Source organism: Musa acuminata, chromosome BXJ1-3, assembly GCF_036884655.1.
Source record: "Musa acuminata AAA Group cultivar baxijiao chromosome BXJ1-3, Cavendish_Baxijiao_AAA, whole genome shotgun sequence".
Classification (NCBI taxonomy): domain Eukaryota; kingdom Viridiplantae; phylum Streptophyta; class Magnoliopsida; order Zingiberales; family Musaceae; genus Musa; species Musa acuminata.
This window is the reverse complement of record NC_088329.1, coordinates 46,217,451-46,237,596: the sequence shown is the minus strand read 5'-3', so window position 1 is coordinate 46,237,596 and position 20,146 is coordinate 46,217,451. Positions and strand designations below refer to the sequence as shown.

At 42.6% G+C, this 20,146-nt stretch overlaps 2 protein-coding genes across 2 annotated transcripts; one reads left to right on the top strand and one right to left on the bottom strand.

The window, feature by feature from the left end:
• The first annotated feature begins 7,716 nt into the window (after positions 1-7,716).
• LOC135635681 (cytidine deaminase 1-like) lies at positions 7,717-9,031 on the top strand. The gene has a single exon (XM_065146932.1). The coding sequence runs from the start codon at positions 7,919-7,921 to the stop codon at positions 8,867-8,869; it is 951 nt and encodes a 316-aa protein (XP_065003004.1). The 5' UTR covers positions 7,717-7,918; the 3' UTR covers positions 8,870-9,031.
• Positions 9,032-10,626: 1,595 nt separating this feature from the next.
• LOC135635688 (calcineurin B-like protein 9) lies at positions 10,627-19,639 on the bottom strand. Its single transcript, XM_065146940.1, has 9 exons — positions 19,488-19,639; positions 19,187-19,367; positions 18,968-19,050; positions 12,529-12,588; positions 12,078-12,186; positions 11,949-12,001; positions 11,458-11,538; positions 11,254-11,363; positions 10,627-10,976 (listed from the first exon to the last, which is right to left on the bottom strand). The coding sequence occupies exons 1-9, from the start codon at positions 19,512-19,514 to the stop codon at positions 10,922-10,924; spliced, it is 759 nt and encodes a 252-aa protein (XP_065003012.1). The 5' UTR covers positions 19,515-19,639; the 3' UTR covers positions 10,627-10,921.
• Between the last annotated feature and the right edge of the window lie 507 nt (positions 19,640-20,146).

Genomic DNA, 20,146 nt, shown 5'->3' with positions numbered 1-20,146 from the left:
TTATCTCAGTCCTCATCTTGTAAGCTGTGCCTATAAGTTTCTAAAAATGCTACACTTGAACGAAGACATTTTCTCTGGAAGCATCAAGCACACCCAAATGAAATATGAATATCGGTAGACATGAGGGCGAAAAAGAACTAACTAGCACAAGATAAACACAATTAAGCAAAAAACAAAGTTCACCAAAATGATTAGTTAGGAAACTGATTACCATGCATAATACATACTGCAGGGGTGTGCTTTGCATGCATACAAGTATTACTATGATGATGAATTCCACACTAATTAATTTTCAGAGAAGAAATGAAGAGTTTTATCTACTGCGCATTCGGGTAATCAGCACAAGTAAAATCATAACTTATAAATTTCAAGAGAATAGTCAGTTTTCTGTTACCTCCTCCCGGCCGTCCAATCGACTGTGCCCTTTTCAAAGAAGCGTCGCTCGTTAGCCATCGCGCTGCGCCAATACAAGCAAAAACCACTGTGCGACAAAACAAAGCAGCAGCAAACCTCAAAACACACGACACCCTCACCCTCACCCTCCTGTATTCCCAGAGTCTGTCCCGTCCCGGCGTGCGGTGGTGCCAACAGAAAAATATCGTAACGACAATAATAATTATCTATCGATGTATGGTTCAACGAGTGTCGTTCATGTTGAGTTTGATTCCAGCACTGAATAGAGTGAGTGCAGTCTAATGCTCGTCCATCAAAGGTTATGCTTACTCAAGATTAGAACAGTCATATGTATATTGATCAATAAGGTGTCCTACTTTCGGCCGGCCAATCCAAGTTCCATTTTTAACCACGAACCTAAATTGTTTGAACAGTTGCACCGACGATAAGAAAGGTACGACGATCTTCGGAGCGACAGTTTCTCCCTGATCTGATGGCCTCCCCCACAATTGGGCATCGCATAAGAGTCCCAAGGTCAGGTTTGGGCCACGCGCAGGCCCGGGCCGAACCCAGCAGTAGACGGCTGACATAGTGGAGTCATCGGGTCGATTCCCCCCAAGGATCCATTATTAATCCAAATCCAATAATCGTGCCTATAAATATTGATCAGATTTATCCAAGTTATGGTGTACAGATCCACAATCCAGACCGTGCTGATCATCTGATCGGAAGGTGAGATGTGGACTGCTGTCGCATTAGATATTGAGATGTACCTCTTCTTCTTTACCAGGACAATTAAGCCATACAAACCCCAAAAAAACACAGAAAAAGGGTCGGAGTAAGAAAGAAAGCACGATCGTTCAAAGACTGCGACAAGTGTATGGTGCATACAGACAACAGATAATTTCATGGACTCTCATTTGCTTCAAGACTCTGCAACCCCCTCTGTTGCTGCTCTGAAGCCCATCTATTGCAATTTTTCCTTCTCGCTTTTCCTTGAGCTCTCAACTGAATACGGTAAAAAACCAAGTAAATGAAGATTATTCTCAAAGAAGCCTAAAATTATCTATTTATTATTTTTATTTATTTCACATTGTTATATTTTTTTTTAATTATCTCATATTATTAGTTAGTTAACTTTTAAGGTCTAAAATGAGTATAAATAAAAACATCTTCTAAGCCTATAAAATCAAAAAAAAAAAAATCTTTCTGTAAATTATTTTTTTTCTTCTCTACAATGGGTTGATTTCTCTCATCCTCTTTTATAGGGTCAGTTGCTAAAATCATTTATATTAGTATTTAAAAAAAAAATATTTTCATTCTACATCAGTTAGTATCATACCTTTCCTCTTGGTATTAGCATAATATGTTTGTGGTTAGAAAATTTAAAAGTATGCTCTACACTCGTTACTTATAGTGGATCTTATACTAAGCATAACCCTATAGCTCATTGACATGAGATCTAGTGGTAATAATGGCGGTAAAGACGATGATGTTATCGATAATGGCAATGACAATTTCGAGGGTGATAACATTCGTGATGAAGGCAATGATAATAACACCAAGAATAATAATCATGTAGTGCCTGCCCTATGGGCGGCATTACAAGCACAAAAAAAAAAAAAGGATAACTCGAGAACTCTGAGAGATTTAGGATATGCTCACTAATATTGGTTTAAGCGCCAACAAAGTTCATGATGATGATAGGATCAATCATGCTAAAGATGATGGTTATGGTCAGCCTAATCATCAACACAAGCCTGCAATCCAACATACGCAATCAGCTATGAAGATGAGTCAGACAAAGAAGAAATTATGAACTATCATAGAACTAACCAAAGAAGAGGTGCAGGTGTAGCTTAACCTCGATACTTCAACCGACATGGTACCATCCGCCCACAACAACCAATAGTTTATGATGACTCAGAAGATGATAGTGAAAGATACAAAATACATCAAGCACCACCGATATGAAATATGTTATTTGATTATTACCACCTCAAAGTAGACCTCCCTAGTTTTAATAGCCACCTCAGCATTAAAGCTTTTCTTGACTAGAGTTATGAAGTAGAGAACTTCTTCAAGGTAATGGATGTTCCTGATCACAAATGAGTCAAGCTTATTGCATATAAGTTAAAAGGAGGTGCAACAGCTTAGTGGAATATACTATATAACAAAAGAAGACAAGGAAAGGCACCGGTACAAACATGAAAAAAGATGAACTTCTTAAGGAAATATTCCTACCCCTAGACTATGAATAACTATTATTTCAATAATACTAAAACTACATCCAAGGCACTCAATCTGTATCTAAGTATATCGATGAGTTCTTATGCCTTTCAACTAGATATAACTTATTAGAGTAAAAAGATCAACAGACAACAAGGTATGTCAATAGACTAAAATTTATAATTAAAGATAGAATATCTTTAACTTCGATATGGATAATAGATGAAGTCCACAATATGACATTAAATGCTAAAATATTATTAACTCGACTTCTAATTGCTACTCGATAATTCTCTACTCTGACAACACAATATGATTTTAACAAAGAGAAGCAAGTTATGACTGAGTCAATACAACCTATAAATCAAGGCACAAATACTGAAGGAGCAATAAGGCAAGCTAAGCATATTCTGACTATCACAAATAATCTATATGCTCAACCCTTAGTTAGAAAGTTTTTCAAATGTGAGGAGTCTGTCATTGTTCCACCGAGTGTCGTACCGGTAAGACTATTAACTTTGCAAATCATAAAGATAACTTTAAAGAAAGAGACACCCAAGATGATATGATTGATGATATTGATAATACTGAAATAACGGAGGAAGAAGGAAAATATATTGAGTATATTGTAAAAAGATTATTACTCACTCTAAGGCAAGAAGACCCAACTTAGTATAAAAAGTCTTTTCTTCTTGATGTAGTGTTGATAGCAAGGTTTATACATTAATCATAGATAATGAGTTTATATGTTGTCTCAACTTTCTTAATACCCAAGAAAGATAAAAGTTAGAGGATGTGCATAAATAGCAAAGCTATCAATAAAATCACAATCAGGTATCGCTTTCTTTTAACTCAACTAAAATATATGTTGGATCAACTACAAGGCTCCAAGATATTTTCAAAGATTGATCTCCATAGTGGTTCACCTCAGCTATGAATCTTGCCTCCATTAGACGATCCACCTCGTCACTGACCGCCTTCAACTGATTGAGAGCAAACTTTTGGGGACTCTACTTCATTGGTCGTGCCTTGAGGAAGATGTTTAGGTGATGTTGTATGACCTTAGATTCAATCATCGGTATGTCTCTCAGTGACCAGGTGAAGACATCGGTATTTTGCGTCAGGAAGCTAATGAGTTGGACTTGTTCCTTTTTCGAGAGCACAGGCCCAATCTTCATGACCTTATCTGGTCGACTTATGTTAAGGGGGACCTCTATTATCTACTCGGTAGGCTCGGGACAAGGTGGCACTTTAGCCACGTCTCAGTAGGCTCGGGATAAGGCGGCTTTGGCTTTTTGGGCAGTATGACAGTTGTTAGGTAGCACTACATTGATTCCCGAGCATCACTCCTTACTTCCTTAGTCTCGGCTTAGGTCGAAAACTTCATTGTTCGGTGGTAGGTGGAGATGACAACTCTTAACTTGTTAAGGGTGGGGCAATAGAGGATGATATTGTATGTTGAAGGAAGCCTGACCATCATGAAGATAACCATGACAATCTTGGACCTAGGCTTTTCTCCAATGGTTATCGATAATGTGGTGGTGCCAAGGGGAGAGACGGAGTCTTCCATGAACCCGATGAGGGTTTAGGCCATGGGAGTGAGGTCCTTCTCAGTCAGGTCGAGTTTTTGGGAAGCGTCAAGATACAGGACATCGACCAAGCTCCTGAAGTCCACCATTATCCTTTTAACCCAAGTGTTGGCGAAACTAACCGAGATCACCAAGGCATCATCATAGTCGAGATACTCGGCTTCCCCCGCTCGAAAGGTGATCTCTGGCTCATCCCTATATCTTGGATGCTTCTCTATGGCAGCTCGGGCATAGGCCTTACGCCCGGACGTGCTATCTCCTTTGGAAGTCAGACCGTCAACGATGACATCAATCTATTTTTCTACTGGGTATCGAGGGCATGGGGAGGATTCCCGTGACTTCTTGATGTAGCACTTGAGATGCCCCCTATGGATGAGCTCCTCAATCTGGTTCCTTAGGTCATAGCACTCCTCGAGGTCGTGACCATAGTCATAATGGAACTGATAATACCTAGACTGATTCCTGAGCTCATGCGGGGTCTTCATCTAGTTGGGCACCCTTAGAAGCCCTTTATCTCTGATCTAGAGGAATATCTTCATTCTGGATGAATTTAAGGGTGGCAGAGGATGCCTCAAGAATGATGACTCAGGTTGGTTGAGCTTCTTACTTAGTAGGCCCAAGGGCTGCCCCACAAGACCACTCTACGTGAGGCCTTTTATGGTCTTCACACTTTCCCGCCACTAGTGCCTCGGTAGAAATGCATTGATTTATGTGCTAGAGCATCCTAGAGATGGTTGTCGTTGGTCTTTCGACTGGTGACCAAAAGAACCTAGATGATTACAGGCCCATTAGGAACATATGCATTATTAATGAAGGGTGGGCATCGAGAACTCCTCGGATCTCAGTAGTGAAGAGAGTGACGAAGTGAGAGATGGGTTCATCGTCCTTCTAGCTTAGATCGAGGAGCATGGCCGCGGATGGTTTGGGTCGTCCACTGGCTAGGAAATTAAGCTTAAACTCTCTTGTGAACTAGTCAAAAGATGAAACTACGGACAACCTAAGTTGGCTATACTACATCTGAGCCGAGCCTTAATGAGTGGTGGTGAATGCCTAACACATTAGGGCATCGGAGGTTCCAGATAGAGTCATTTGGGCTCGGAAGGCAATGATGTGCTCTATCAGGTCGAAGCCACCGTCGTAGGCCTCTAACGTCGGGAGGCAGAAATTTAGAGGTATTAGTTTGTCTTGGATCTCCTAGACGAAGGGGGATCCTATCGAGGAGGCCTCCCCGAGCTCCTCCTTTGATTTGTGGAACTCTCTTTGGACCTTGTCCAAGTGTCGGTTGACCCAACATAACTAAGCTTAAAGAGAGTCTACCGAGTCGGATGATAAGGTATCAGGCTCGAGGCAGCTCGGGGTGGTGCATCAGGGGCTAAAGGCACTATGCTCTAGAATCGGCCTCAAGCCTCCTGACTGCTCCTCGATCGACATATTAGCATTCACAACTCTGGATTGCTGGCCAACCGAAGAAGGCTCCTATGGTGCAGTGATAGAGTCGATTGGTCCCTTAGTGGTGGCAGTTGGGGCAATGTCACATGTTGAGCAAGCTAGGGAACAAGTGGGATGATAGTCTACTCATCCCCGCTAGTGCTTGGACTTACCTTAGGTGAGATAGGAGGTTATCCTGTGCTGGTCTTAGGAGATGAGAACCAGGGTTATTGAATAATCTTTAGTAGCGGTTTGAGGTTGGGGTCAAGATGTTCCTGCTAAGGTTCGAAGGAAGGGGGAGCTGCCCTCCGAACCATATGGTTGGGTGAGCAACGGGCGACTCCTCTCTAGGACACTTTCTTGAGATAATCGGCTGTGGGCATTCTTGGGACATTGGGCCCTCCTTCCAGTACCAAAAATATTAAACAACTTTATATCGTAACCGATGGGTCAGCATAGTTTGGTCCGATTCTAAGTGCGCAGAGCCACCCACATAGTTACTCAATCAAGGGTGATCGACGTCAGGTCAGGTCCAAGGTTCACCTCCTTCTAGCACATGTGGCTGTTAACCACAAGGTCGGAGGTTCAAGCCTTCTCTTTAGCGCCAAAAATATTAAGCAACTTTATGCCATGGTCGATGGTCAGGATAGCTTAGTTCATTCCCAAGTGTGTAGAGTCATCCACATGGCTGCTTGACCGAGGGTGGTCGGCATCAAGTCGGGTCCAAACTTCACCTCCAAAATCGATCCGAGGTAGAGCAAGGAGTTGTTCTTCCTTCCTTACCAGGTTGCAGTTCCTTCCTTGCCGAGTTTCGATGCACAGGTCGAAGTCTAGAGGGGGATTTCCAAACTCGACCCCTCGGAAGCTTAAGTTAGTATTGGGTGGTGTTAGGGGGAGTTTGAGTGCTCACAGTTCCACCTCTGACGTTGGTCAGGAGGTTAGCTTTTATACCTGTGGATGAAGGTCAATCGTACATAATCTATTAATGGTCATCGGCTCCTCGGACGGTCGGCTCATACCTTTCGTGCAAATGCTGACCGACCTGCACAGACGCGCGTTGAGCGACGTCAATCCGAGACGTCGTTTCGAGCTTTTTGGAATGGCTATGTACTATACGACGTCGTCTTGTATTGCCTCGGACGACACGAGAGCAAGTAGCTGCCTTGTCCAAGTCCGAGGTGTTGCATTGACACAACACACTATGTTACTCCTGAGGCTCTATATTGGTGTTGACGTGGCTGTTAACTGTTGTCACGAAGATGGTACTAGAATATGTCCTATCAAACACCTCGATGTCATATAACAGGCACCTCAATATCATATGATCAATACCTTGACACCACATGATTAACACCTCAATGCTATATGGCTAGCACCTAAACAAATGACCGAGTGGGTCAAACATTATTACATCTCGAGTTTAGCATATCGTAACTATAATTACGTCCCAAAGAAACACACTGTCTCCTTCGTAATTATGTCTATTATGAATACAATAATACTAGAACATCATTATAAAATGACTATTCAAGTGATAGGAGAGTTTGGAAGAGGATATTGAGGTGCCTGCTATATGACATCCTCGATATGAGAGTTTGGATATCCTCCAAATTGTTTAAGACTTTCCAATAGCTCTTTTCATGAATATCCTCCGTAGGAGAGTTAGGAGGAGAATATGGACAAATTAATAAGCACCATACAAAGACAAAGGACATGATCAACTCCTACTAAACATCCAACTGAATAAGCGTTAAGATAACAATAAGCAAGTTTCAATTATTAACACCGATGTCGACAGAAGGCAAGAATTATTTGCACGCTCTGCCAACCAGCCATCCCGCCCTGCGGCTATTGTGTCTCAGAGAAGCCAGCCATCAGGGAAGTGGGCCCCACTTAAATTGACTTTTCTCCTCCCAATGGGATGTGCTGTTTCCCTGATTGGTGCCTCGTCGGAGACCAGGCTGGTAAGTTGAGGTGGAGGGGTGAGCACGGATTTATTTTTTATTTATTTATTTATTTATTATTATTTAGTTCGGAGGGTGAGCACCGATTGGCTCAAGAAAAGCGAGCTTAGCTTAGCATTTCTTGGTGACATTTCTTTTCTTTTTAGGCCATGTTCTCTTCGAATCATTTAAATAGCATATGTAGCCCTCCGAATAGAACACCATCTCCCTCCTCTTTATCTCCATGCGTTGAGGATAACCCCCATCCTCTCCTTTGATGTAATCTTTTTTGTTTCGTGTACTCTTTGATCCGATTCTTCACTATCGAGAGAGAAGATGGAAGAGAAGCCCGCGAGATTGACGGGCGGGAGGTTCTTGATCCAGGCGGAGGAGGCAGAGGCGATGGCCAAGGAGGCGGGCGTCGCCGCCGTCACCGAGCTCCTCCCGCTCCTGGTCCCCGCCGCCCAGCGGTTGGCACGGCCGCCCATCTCCAACTACCGCGTCGGAGCCGTCGGACTAGGGACGAGCGGCAGGATCTTCCTCGGGGCAAACCTGGAGTTCCCCGGCCTGCCACTCAACCACTCCGTCCACGCGGAGCAGTTCCTAGTGGCCAACGCCGCCACCCACGGCGAAACCGGCATCCGCTGCTTCGCCGTCTCCACCGTCCCCTGCGGCCACTGCCGGCAGTTCCTCCAGGAGATCCGCGGCTCGGCTGAGATCCAGATCCTCGTCACCTCCGACGAGGAACCCGCCTTCCGCCCCCTCGCCTCCCTCCTTCCCCTCCCTTTCGGCCCCCCTGACCTCCTCCACAAGGGCGTGCCCCTCCTCCTCGAGCCGCACGACAACGCCCTCGGGGCGACGGTCGTCCCCGGCGGCGGCGGCGGCGGGGGCCGGGGTTTGTTCGATGCGATCGGGGAAGGAAGGATGGAACAGCGGCTGAGGGCGGCAGCGGAGGCGGCTGCGAGGGCGTCGCACGCGCCCTACAGCGGATGCGCGGCGGGCTTCGCAGTGGCGGACGTCGACGAGAGGGTGTACGCTGGGTCGTACTTGGAGTCGGCGGCGTACAACCCGAGCCTTGGGCCGGTGCAGGCGGCGATGGTTGCGTGGGTGGCGGCGGGCGGCGGAGGCGGGGGCGAGGACGGTGGGTGGGGGATCGTCGCTGCGACATTGGTGGAGGAGGAGACCGCGGTGGTTTCGCACGTGGGGACGGCGAGGATCTTCCTGGAGGCAATGGCACCGGGCGCCCATCTTGAAGCGTACCGCTTGCGCTCTTCCAAAGCAGATTAGATCCGTGGTGGTGTGCTCTGAAGAAGACGGTCGGTTGATGATCTCCTCGGGAGGAAAGGAACGGTTCAAGATTAGTGCGTCGAGATCATCAACCAACATAGTTAAATATAACTTTTCCATTATTTGTTCTCTATGGTAACGGAAATCGTTTTCAGCTTCGTACGTTGTTTGTTTTTTTTACTATCCGTAAAAAACCATAGTAGAAAGAAACCTTACCATCTAATTAGTGGGGGTTTGGTTGAAGAGAGCATCTTAAAGCTAAACTAGGCTGGTAGGCTTCCGACCGCATCGATTGCCAAGTCAATGAGTGAGATGATGCTGTTCGTCGTCCTCGATCACCCCCATCAAGTCGACGGCGTGAGCATCACTCAATCATGAACACATGCTATATATATGAGATTAGGTTTTAGGATGTAGGATGTGATTTGACACTGTCAAACGATTGACGGGCACGAATCACCAACTCCGCCTGCACGTCCAAGTGAAGTGCATTCTCATTATCAAGACAGTCCCAAGTGTGCAAGGGTCAACCGAATCATTTGGTACAGCTAAGTTTGTTCTCTCTCTCTCTGTTGGTGATGTGTTGCAAGTTCCATAATAATTACACGTATAAAGAGCATTGTAATCCAGACTTCTCCTTTTACTATATATATATATATATATATATATATATATATATATATATATATATATGTTTATTGAATTTCATTCTTCACCCAAAGATTTTATTTTATTTTATTTTCTCTCTCCCATACGGTTCGTGCTTTTAGTCGCATGATCCACGCTTGACAAATGATCAAGTTACATATAAACGATTATATTCAATGATATTTTGATTATTATATAATTAAAATATATAAAAAAAAGAAGAAGATAGTTTTACCCTTCTTGCAGTAGTCACATAATAGCTAGTTCTCAAAGGTATTTTTAAAAAAATATTCAAAAATCTTATAAAAACTTCTTAAATCATTTGTTCTTTTTCACACTTTTGATTAAGCATTCATTCAATTCTCTTTAAGCTGCTTTTACTATTTTCTTGATTCAATAACAAGTAAAAATCACTGAGGAGTCTTTTGAAAATCCAATCAGATCATAACTCAAGAAAGCTAATGCATCAACGAAGATGTCTAGCTGAACATAGCTAATATGATAACCAAAATTAAATCGGACATATTCAAGATGCACTTGAAGAAGATCCGAAAACCCGATTACTCTTTCCATGTCACATGTAATTACTATACCTAAGTTTTTAACTTCAAAGGTTGTAAGAAACAACATCCAATGCATGTCCAAATGTAAATGTTTGGGCACCCTACTTCTCCCACTTTTTTTATTTATGTTGAAAATTTTTTGTGAAGTATTAGCTAGATTAGTCACAATTAAATATTTATCTTTTTATGTTTGACATGCTTATCATATTTTGAATTTATTTATATAAGATGGACTTATATTTCTTGAAATTTTTTCTTTTTCTATTAGGTAAGCTATTTCATTATTATGGGGTTATCCACAGTTTTATTGTATTTCTATTATAATGATTTAGAAACACATATATGGTATCAAGAAAAAAAAGAAAAAAGGGCAGAGCATCAGATGGAAGGCTGCTAATGCAAGGAAAGGGATCATCCTGTCTTGCTAATTGGACGGACCTTTTTTTTTTTTGCCTAAGATACTGATGTATCTTTCTATTTCACACTCGTGGCCTAAACACTGGCTTCGACGGTTGTCACCATCTCACGCATAGAGTAGGCAACACAAGCCCAAACAACACATCATTCCAAAGCTACATCGAGTATGAGTTACGTTACAAAGTCGCAAAGCATCATCTCAATCTATTATTCCATACAAATTCCAAAGGTATCTGAACAATTGTGAATGCTTTGTCCGACATAACATGACGGGCACAGATACCACCAAGTCGTGTTGTCCATCCAAGTTGCAGCTGCTGAAAGAGCAAACGATGTGAGAACCCGAGTCACAAGGTAGGTAGGTATTGAGGATGGGCATCCTCGATGAATCGCATTCCATTTCCATTTGCGAACATGCTTTCGCTTACTCTTCAACCTCAGTATTGAAGACGAAACTAGGGAATGCTGTGGTGATGTCCCTGAAAGAAATGCCAGCCAAACCATGACATCATTCCTACAAGATTTTGGACATGGAATTGCCCAAGCAAATAGTACATCTCATTGGGTTAACAAGGAAAGATGGAACGAAATGGGATGCCAACGAGTCATTTATCAATGAGCAAAGAGGTGTGTGTTTATTCAATGAAAATATGATTTCAGTTGCCATAAAAGTCCAAATGGTTTTGGTTTTGGTGCAATGAATATTATTATTATTATTATTAACGCAGAGCAGACAGAAGGTAAAGGTCGTCGTACTTGAGATAAGGAAGAGTCATGTTCTTCAAAAGATTAGGATGTCGCATGACGAAGTCCTTCCAGTCCTCCCTGTTAATTTTGTCGTCCCCATTGACAGCTTCTGCAAATGTCTGCATGAGAATCGAGGGAAAATGGGTGAGAATTCAAAGAAGGGAGAAACAAACAAACAAAACAAGGGTAAGTAAGTCTCCTCAGATGACATGCCATATCCAGTATGGCCTCGAGAAGATCATCCGAAAGCATTATGTCTGACTCCCTTAAAATAGCGATCACCATCTGTTTTACCTGAGAAATTCCAGGTTTTGGTAAGTAGGAGAAAGAAAACCATGGAAACACAAGGAATATAATAAGAAATCTATATGAATATTAGTTTCAGGTTTTTCCACAATTGTTTCTTTATGTTCATCGATATGAATATGAGGGCGGATCAACATCTAGAAAAAAAAGAATAATAATAAAAAAATATGTTCCACTAAATAGCAAAAGAAAGTTTCAAAATGTTGGAGTCGTGCGATAGCTTGGAAGCAAGATTTGGAGACTAACACCACTAATATTATTAAATGTAAACACACAGTAATTTCCAATATAATTAATGGACCATAAATGCAAATTCTGCAAAGCCACCTTCAACAACAAGTCCTCCTTGTTCTTAGCAAGAATAGGAGTCTAAATTTCAGGAGATAGCAACAACTCACTTCTTTTCGCTCGATAAACCCAGTTCGTCTAAGATCATGCAATCTGAATGCAACTGCAGAAAATGCACGAGGCAGAGAATCACTTGTCATGGCAAACTAATCGAAAGTAACCTCCTGAGCACTACTTACATTCGATTTTGTCATCGAGGGGAGCACATGGATGGAAGACACAGAGGACATGGATAAATTCTTCAAAATCAATGACACCATTTTTCTTTTCATCGAAGAGGTCAAAAACCTAAGAAAAGCAAGAAGAAGAAGAAGAAGAAAAATTATCATTCATCCGTCACGATTACATAGAAGAAAGAAACAAAACAGGAAACTGAATTTTTCGGTTGTAGTAGTAGTAGTAGTTATGCAGCTAAATCAGAGTGGCTTTTGTTGACACACAGATCTTTGCACCATAAGAATCTCAGAAAGATTATAAAAAAAAAAAAAAAGACATTGCTGCAACTCACAGCGTCGGCCTATACGACATTCTTCAAATAATAATTATCAATTATCAATAATTTTTTAAAAAACTACTTTTTGTCAAACTGAAAATTAAAAAAAAAAAAAAAAGTAATAATTTAGCACTTACCCTATCGAGAAAAAGGTTGTCACCGGTTAGAGTGTTGAGTAATGCCAGTTGAAGTTCTTCCTGCAAGATAGACAATCGAGAGATGACCATGCATCAGGTACGTTTTAAACCTTAGTTATACCAAGTAGCCCAGATTTGTATGCATTTTAAGACTTGCACCAAGTTAATCCATATTTGATGCAACATTTCATTGTACTATATTTATATTACCTACCATTCAGATGCCATACTGCTAACTATAGTCCACATCGAACAATTTGATAGTCAAAACGCTCCTCCTGAATATAGTCAGTCACATGGAACAATTTATTTCTGGTCGGCCAATTTTAAGGGACTTTCCCAATGATATTATTCTACAATGGCACTTGGAACAAAAATGCACAAGACAAAAAAAAAAAAAAAATGAAAAACTTAATATTTCGTCTGAATAATCAATCATATAGTCTGACATTAAACACACTCGGGAACCATCATATATCAGGGGAAACAGTGTCGTTCTTCTGTACTTGACTTGAAGGAACACGCCTCCTACCAAGTACATTATTCATTTACTACTTGTGAACGAACTTAGTACTTACTATATGATGCGTTGTTACGCAAGGAAGTATGGCAGCTGGATGTGAAGAAGCCACCTGCTGATACCATGAAGTTTCATTTCGAGCAAGGTTTTAAATACAATACTAGTTGGATCGAACCAAGTACCAGTGTCATAAAGCGCATATAGCTTGCTTACTTGATACATAGACAACACGAAAGCAGCTACACGGAATACGATCCACCGTCCCAATTGATAGAAATTAAGCGAAGAAGATAGAAATTGTAGAAGAAACTATGAAATGTATAAGATATAATTGCCTAATACATTTTGATAGTGAGTTCTTGACAGCCATTTATACACACTCAGTAGGGAGGTTATACATGGAGAATTTTTCTTAACTGCTGAGAGATTTCCTCAACTGCCTTGAGGAAATCTTATCTGCTTCTCAATTGCTGAGAGATTTCCTCAACTGCCTTGAGGAAATCTTATCTGCTTATCATGCCCCCGCAAGATTGAGCTTCCATTAAGGATGCCGATCTTGGACCGATGAGATGAAAATAGTTTACGGGCGAGAGGCTTTGTGAGTGAGTCTGCTAGTTGATCTGCTGTATGTACATGAGAAACTCGGAGTTGATGTCTGGCAACTTGATCTCGCACAAAATGGAAGTCGATGGCTATGTGTTTCATGCGGGAATGGAACACTGGATTGGCACATAAATAAGTAGCTCCAATATTATCACAATATATTGTAGGAATAACCGTGGAGTTGACGTTGAGTTCCTTGAGCAAATTTGTGACCCAATTGAGTTCAGCAGCGGCGGTGGCGACGGCACGGTATTCAGCTTCAGTTGTAGATCGTGCAACCGTCTTTTGTTTTTTAGAACTCCAACTGATTGGAGTAGCTCCAAGGAAGACAATGTATCCGGACGTAGATGTTCTATCATCAAAGTTCCCTGCCCAATCAGCATCAGCAAAGGCATGGAGATGGAGTGAAGTATTTTTGCGAAGAAAAATGCCATGATTAAGAGTCCCTTTAAGATACCGCAAAATTCGTTTGACCGCAGACCAATGCGTAGTAGATGGTCGATGCATGAATTGCGATAACTTATTGACGGCAAATGAAATATCTGGACGGGTGAGAGCCAAGTACTGTAAAGAGCCAAGGACTTGTCGATACTGAGTCGAATCTGTAGCAGGACTTCCATCACATAATTTAAGTGATTCACTGGTAGAGAGAGGAGTTGTAACCTCTTTCGCATCCTGCATGTTTGCCTTTGATAATAAATCTTGAATATACTTTCTTTGTGATAGGAAGAGACCTGAAGATGTAAATGTTGCTTCTACTCCCAGAAAGTAGCTTAAAGTTCCTAGATCTTTGAGGGAGAATCGATCGGCCAAGTGCTTTAGAAATGCCTGAGTCTTCAAAGGATTATTTCCTGTGACAATAATATCATCCACATATACTAAAAGATATATTATGCTTCCATTATGCTGGCAAATGAATAACGAGGTATCAGACTTTGAATTGATGAAGCCAATTGAGGTCAAAAACGAGCCAAGCTCATTATACCAAGCCCTTGGAGCTTGACGAAGTCCATAAATAGCTTTTTGAAGTTTGCAGACATGCCTCGGATATTGAGGATGAACGAAACCAGGAGGTTGTTGCATAAAGACATCTTCAGTAAGTGACCCCTGTAAAAAGGCATTGTTAACATCCAATTGTCGTATGTGCCAGCCCTTTGAGATAGCCAAACTCAGGATAAGACGGATTGTTGTGGGTTTAACAACGGGACTAAATGTCTCTGTGAAGTCGACACCAGGTCGTTGATGAAACCCTTTGGCGACTAGACGTGCTTTGTATCTGGCAACGGATCCGTCTGGGTTCCGCTTAATTCGAAAGACCCATTTACACCCGATGATATTTTGTGTGTGATGAAAGGGTACTAAGGTCCATGTAGAGTTATGGAGGAGAGCATCATATTCGTCACACATGGCTTTACGCCAGTGAGAAGATTTTTGAGCTTGAGTGATTGTAGTGGGTTCACTGGCCTCAGTGGAGGAATTTGTTATAGCATGTAAGTCAAGGACTTGACGTGGTTTGAAAATACCACTTTTGGAGCGTGTTGTCATTGGATGTCTAGGGGGGGTGGAAGTGGTAGATTGTGTTGGTGGTATAGCCGAGGGCGAGTCACTGTCATGGACCGAGTCAACCGTCGGCACAACAATGTCACTAGATCTAGGAGAAGGTAAAGCCAGTGGCAATGTTGCCGAGGGTATGACTTCATTAATAGGGGAAACTTGTAAGGAAGGGAGTGGAGGAATAGAGGGAGTGAGAAGCTGTTGAACTGGAGTAATAGTAGTATGTGAATCTTGAGAGTAAGGACTGGACGGTGTCATTGGAGGTTCGTGTGATGAGATCGGAGGGATATTCCAGTGATGTATGTTTATCGGAGTAGTTTGCATGGTAGGATTATTTTGAAAAGGAAAGACAGACTCCTCAAAGATAACATGACGTGATATAAAGACCTTTTTAGTTTGGGGTTCATAGCATCGAAAAGCATTATGTTCAAGAGAGTAGCCTATAAAAGTGCAAGGCTTAGATCGTGGTGTTAGCTTATGTGACGCATAGGGACGGAGCCATGGATAATATAAACAGCCAAAAACTCTGAGTTTATGAAGGTTTGGAAGTTTGTGGAATAATTTTTCAAATGGTGACTGGTATTGTAAGACTGGAGTGAGCATACGATTAATGAGATAAACTGCAGTTTGAAAAGCTACTGACCAAAAAGATGGTGGCATGGATGCTTGATGTAGAAGAGAGAGACCAGTTTCAACGATATGCCGATGTTTGCGTTCGGCAGAACCAACCAATTGGGGAGTATGTGGGGGTGACTTGAGGTGTTGTATACCACAAGCAGAGAGACAGGATGTGAGGGCTTGATATTCGCCTCCACCATCAGAGTAAACTGTTTTAATGGAAGATTGAAAAAAATTCTCGACCAACTTTCGAAAGTTGGTAAATACAGTAGAAACATCAGACTTATGATGGAGAGGATATAACCATGTGTACTTAGTAAAATAATCTACAAAAATGACATAAAAACGAAACTTGTCAAAAGAAGGAATTGGAGCAGGACCCCACACGTCGGTATAAATGATTTCAAATGGTTTAGAGCAAGAAATGGAGGTTGTCCCAAAAGGCAGTTTATGACTTTTATTGCAAAGACAAGCATCACAATGATTAATAGTGCTATTGATTTTCAAGGTAGGAAGAGAATAACGAGAAAGTAATTTTTGCTGAATAAAAGGGGAGGGATGACCAAGACGACGATGCCATACATCAACCGGAGCTGCGATTGAGGAGTGAGCAGTAGGAAGGGTAATTTGTGAAGTGGATGGCCACTCATAAATATTGTCTTTGTTCTGGCCCTGGACCAAGGATGCCCCCGTGCTCAAATCCTTGACAAGAAAAAAGTTAGGAAAGAATTCAATTGATGTATTATTTTGTTTACAGAATTGAGAAACGGAAATGAGGTTTCTTTTAATGTTAGGTGCACACAAAACATCATCGAGTGTAAAGGTTGTGGTAAGTGAACTAAGCGTTGAGGAACCAGAATGAGTAATAGGAATTCTTTTACCGTCACCGATGATGATATCTTCATTTCCGTCATAGTTGTTGTGGATGGACAAGTTTTGAATATCAGAGGTGATGTGATGAGAGGCGCCCGAATCCACAATCCAATTAGGTTGAGTAGGAGTTGGAGTAGCCATGAAATTCGCTTGAGGCCACTGTGATGGAGTAGGGAGTCTGGGACGAGACCGACAGACTTTCGCGGAGTGTCCAACTTTATCACATAGTTGGCAAACAACTCGTTGGCGGCCTGTGAAGTCAGGACACGACGGCTGAGTATTATGAAAGTTACCACCTTGATATGGGTAAGGAGGGTTTGGTCTGGGCCCCATAAGGCTAGGAGGCAGCTTAGCCAAATCGTTGTTGACGTGCTTATTGTATTGGTTGCTCTTCCTCTTGGATTTTTGATTGACCTGAGCTGTAATAGGTGGTCCGGGCAACTTATCATCACGCTTCAAGTACGTCTCATAGTCGATCAACTTATCATAAAGTTCTTCGAATGATATTGGTGAGTCACGTGCCCGAAGTGCTGCTGTCAGTTCTTTGTACTCGCCTCCTAAGCCATTGAGGGTATGGATTAGGACTTCTTCATCGCTGAGAGAATGACCTATCAAAGCTAAATCATCGATGATAACTTTGATATTTTGTAGATAATCAGCAATAGTACTTCCCTCTTGTTTCATTTTCATCAGATTGGAGAGAAGTCCGAGCATGCGAGTACGCGAGCGATTTGCCAAAGTTGTTTGTAATTTGCACCATGCTTCTGCAGCAGTCGTACATGAGGATATCAGCGGGGCAATGGATCCAGCAACGGAAGCTTGAATAGCTTGGAGGATGAGGCGATCTTGACGTAACCATAGTTGGTGGGCTGGATTTGGCACTGGATTGGGTTCGCCTGGGATGTTGATCACTTCAGGTGGACACTGGAGAGAGCCATCAACGTAACCTAAGAGATCATAGCCAAATAAAAGATTAGAAAGTTATGCCCGCCAAGATGCGTAGTTGCCGCCTTTGGATAATTTGAAGGGAATGAGTGCTGCAGCATTGATGGTGATAAGACTTTGAGAAGTGCTCAGAGTCCCTGCAGAAATAGGGATAGGAATAACGGAAGAGGAAAATGAAGACATCCCAGATATTTTGTGGCGGGTCAAGTGATCTTTATAGAAGATGTAAAGATATAGGAGGAAGGGAGGAGGAGAAAAGCAGATCGATGCGCTGCAGAGAAGGCTGCAGCGTGATGAACTGCAGAGAAGGCTGCAGCGATTCAGAGTGCAGGAAAGATTGTTGCAGCGAGGTGGAAGAAATCTCTGCAGCTTGCAGCGATTTCTGCAGTGATGCTGGAGAAATCTGCAAGGTTGGAGATAGTTGCAGTAATGCAGTATTGGAGTTTGGTGGCCGGAAGAGCAGCGGAGTTTTCAGCGGAAGACTTCGGTTGGCAAGGGAGCAGCAGCCGGCGGTAGAAATAAAGGCCGTGACTGTGCTTCCTTTAGGATCTGATATTAGCAGCCGCAAGTGCTGCAGTAGGCTGCAGCGAATGGCTACGGCTGAGGGGCGGAGGCGTCGCCACGAGAGGGATGGTTGGACTCCGGAGAAGAGGGCTTGCTTTAGGCAAACTGCTCTGATACCATGATAGAAATTAAGCGAAGAAGATAGAAATTGTAGAAGAAACTATGAAATGTATAAGATATAATTGCCTAATACATTTTGATAGTGAGTTCTTGACAGCCATTTATACACACTCAGTAGGGAGGTTATACATGGAGGATTTTTCTTAACTGCTGAGAGATTTCCTCAACTGCCTTGAGGAAATCTTATCTGCGCTGAGAGATTTCCTCAACTGCCTTGAGGAAATCTTATCTGCTTCTCAATTGCTGAGGGATTTCCTCAACTGCCTTGAGGAAATCTTATCTGTTTATCACCAATATTATGCCGGTCCGGTCATATAAGGTTAAAGAAAATCTTACATGCGACTCCCCCAAACATCTTTCACCTCCCAAAAAATAAATAAAGCCAGACTGAATTTGAAATGACAAATAAAATCCTAAAAGCAAGCTTATACACCACCGACAACAACAAGTCGAAATCGGATATCCCAAAGAAGAAAAAAAAAAAACACTTGGCAAGCTCAAAATGGTGTTTTCGAAATGAAGTTGCAGGACATGCAAGAGTTCGCTGCCTCAACATCCATAATCGATGGAGCCATCGAGACAAATCACTAAATAGCAGCAATTGCAAACCGAGGAATCAGCGAGGCGCATCATTTAATTTACCTTGTGGATGAGACCGTCGGTGGTTATGGAGTTCCCCAACTTCTTATAGAGCTCGTACAGCGCTTCCACCTCGTTCACCGTAACTTCAACCACAAAGACCAATCTTTTTCGTAAGAAATGATTTCAGGGACAATAAAATATATGTACATATATATAAACAAAAAGAAGACGAGTACTGCAGGCAAACAAAACGGTAGCGAAAAAGATCATAGTCGATACAGCAGCGTGAGTCATGTGCCAGCCTCGCGAAGTCGAAGGTCTTCGGCGGGGGGGCGCGGCGGACGAGAAACGAACGGTGGTCGAAGCAATCGGCGACGACGCAGATGAGAGCCTCCACGATGGCAATAATCGGTATGAACACAGCACACAACCTCTCTCCCACCGTCAGAGAGCTCGATTGCTGCCCCAAGGAACCGAATCCGGGCCGCGCCGGAATTCATTAGGGAGATACCAAAGAACAATACAATCTCGACATAAAAAAAAAAAAAAAGGACAAAGGAGAGGAGAAGAATTATTATACAAGGGAATCAGTAGTGAGATGATCCATTGGAATCCCCGAAAAGCGCTGGTTTGCGCTGCGCTCTCCTGCTTCATCTCATCCCAATGTTCTTTCTCGAAGTCAGCTTCACACAAGCGACCTTACTTAACCAAGTGAAATAGGTTTTGTGTGTGTGTGATGGTACGACATGACTTGCTCTTGTTGCTTTCTTGCCGAAAGACATTACCTACTGGGATGTACGGCAAGCATCATTAAAGCATGACTCAATTTCCTTGTTAGTTTGGCAAGTCTCATGTAATCTCACGGAACCTTGACGACTTCTGACGGTTTCTCGATCAGTGTCCAAAAGAACCTTGACGACTTCAAGCCCATTAGAAATGCCTGCATGATAAAGAGGGGTGAGCGTCCAGGAATCCCTGGATTTCAGGGGCAAAACGTGTCACAAATTGAGAGAGCGACTCGTCTTCGTGCTAGGATAGTGTGAGCAAGGTGGCCATGGAAGGCCTAGGTTGCGCGTTGGCGAGGAAGTTCTACTCGAACTCCCCGGCGAGCTGGTTGAAGGATGAGACCGAGGATTGGCGTAGACGATTGAACCATGCTAATGTCGGTCCCCTAAGAGTGGTCGGAAATGCCCGACACATCAATGCATCGGAGGTGCCATAGAGGGCCATCTGAGCCCG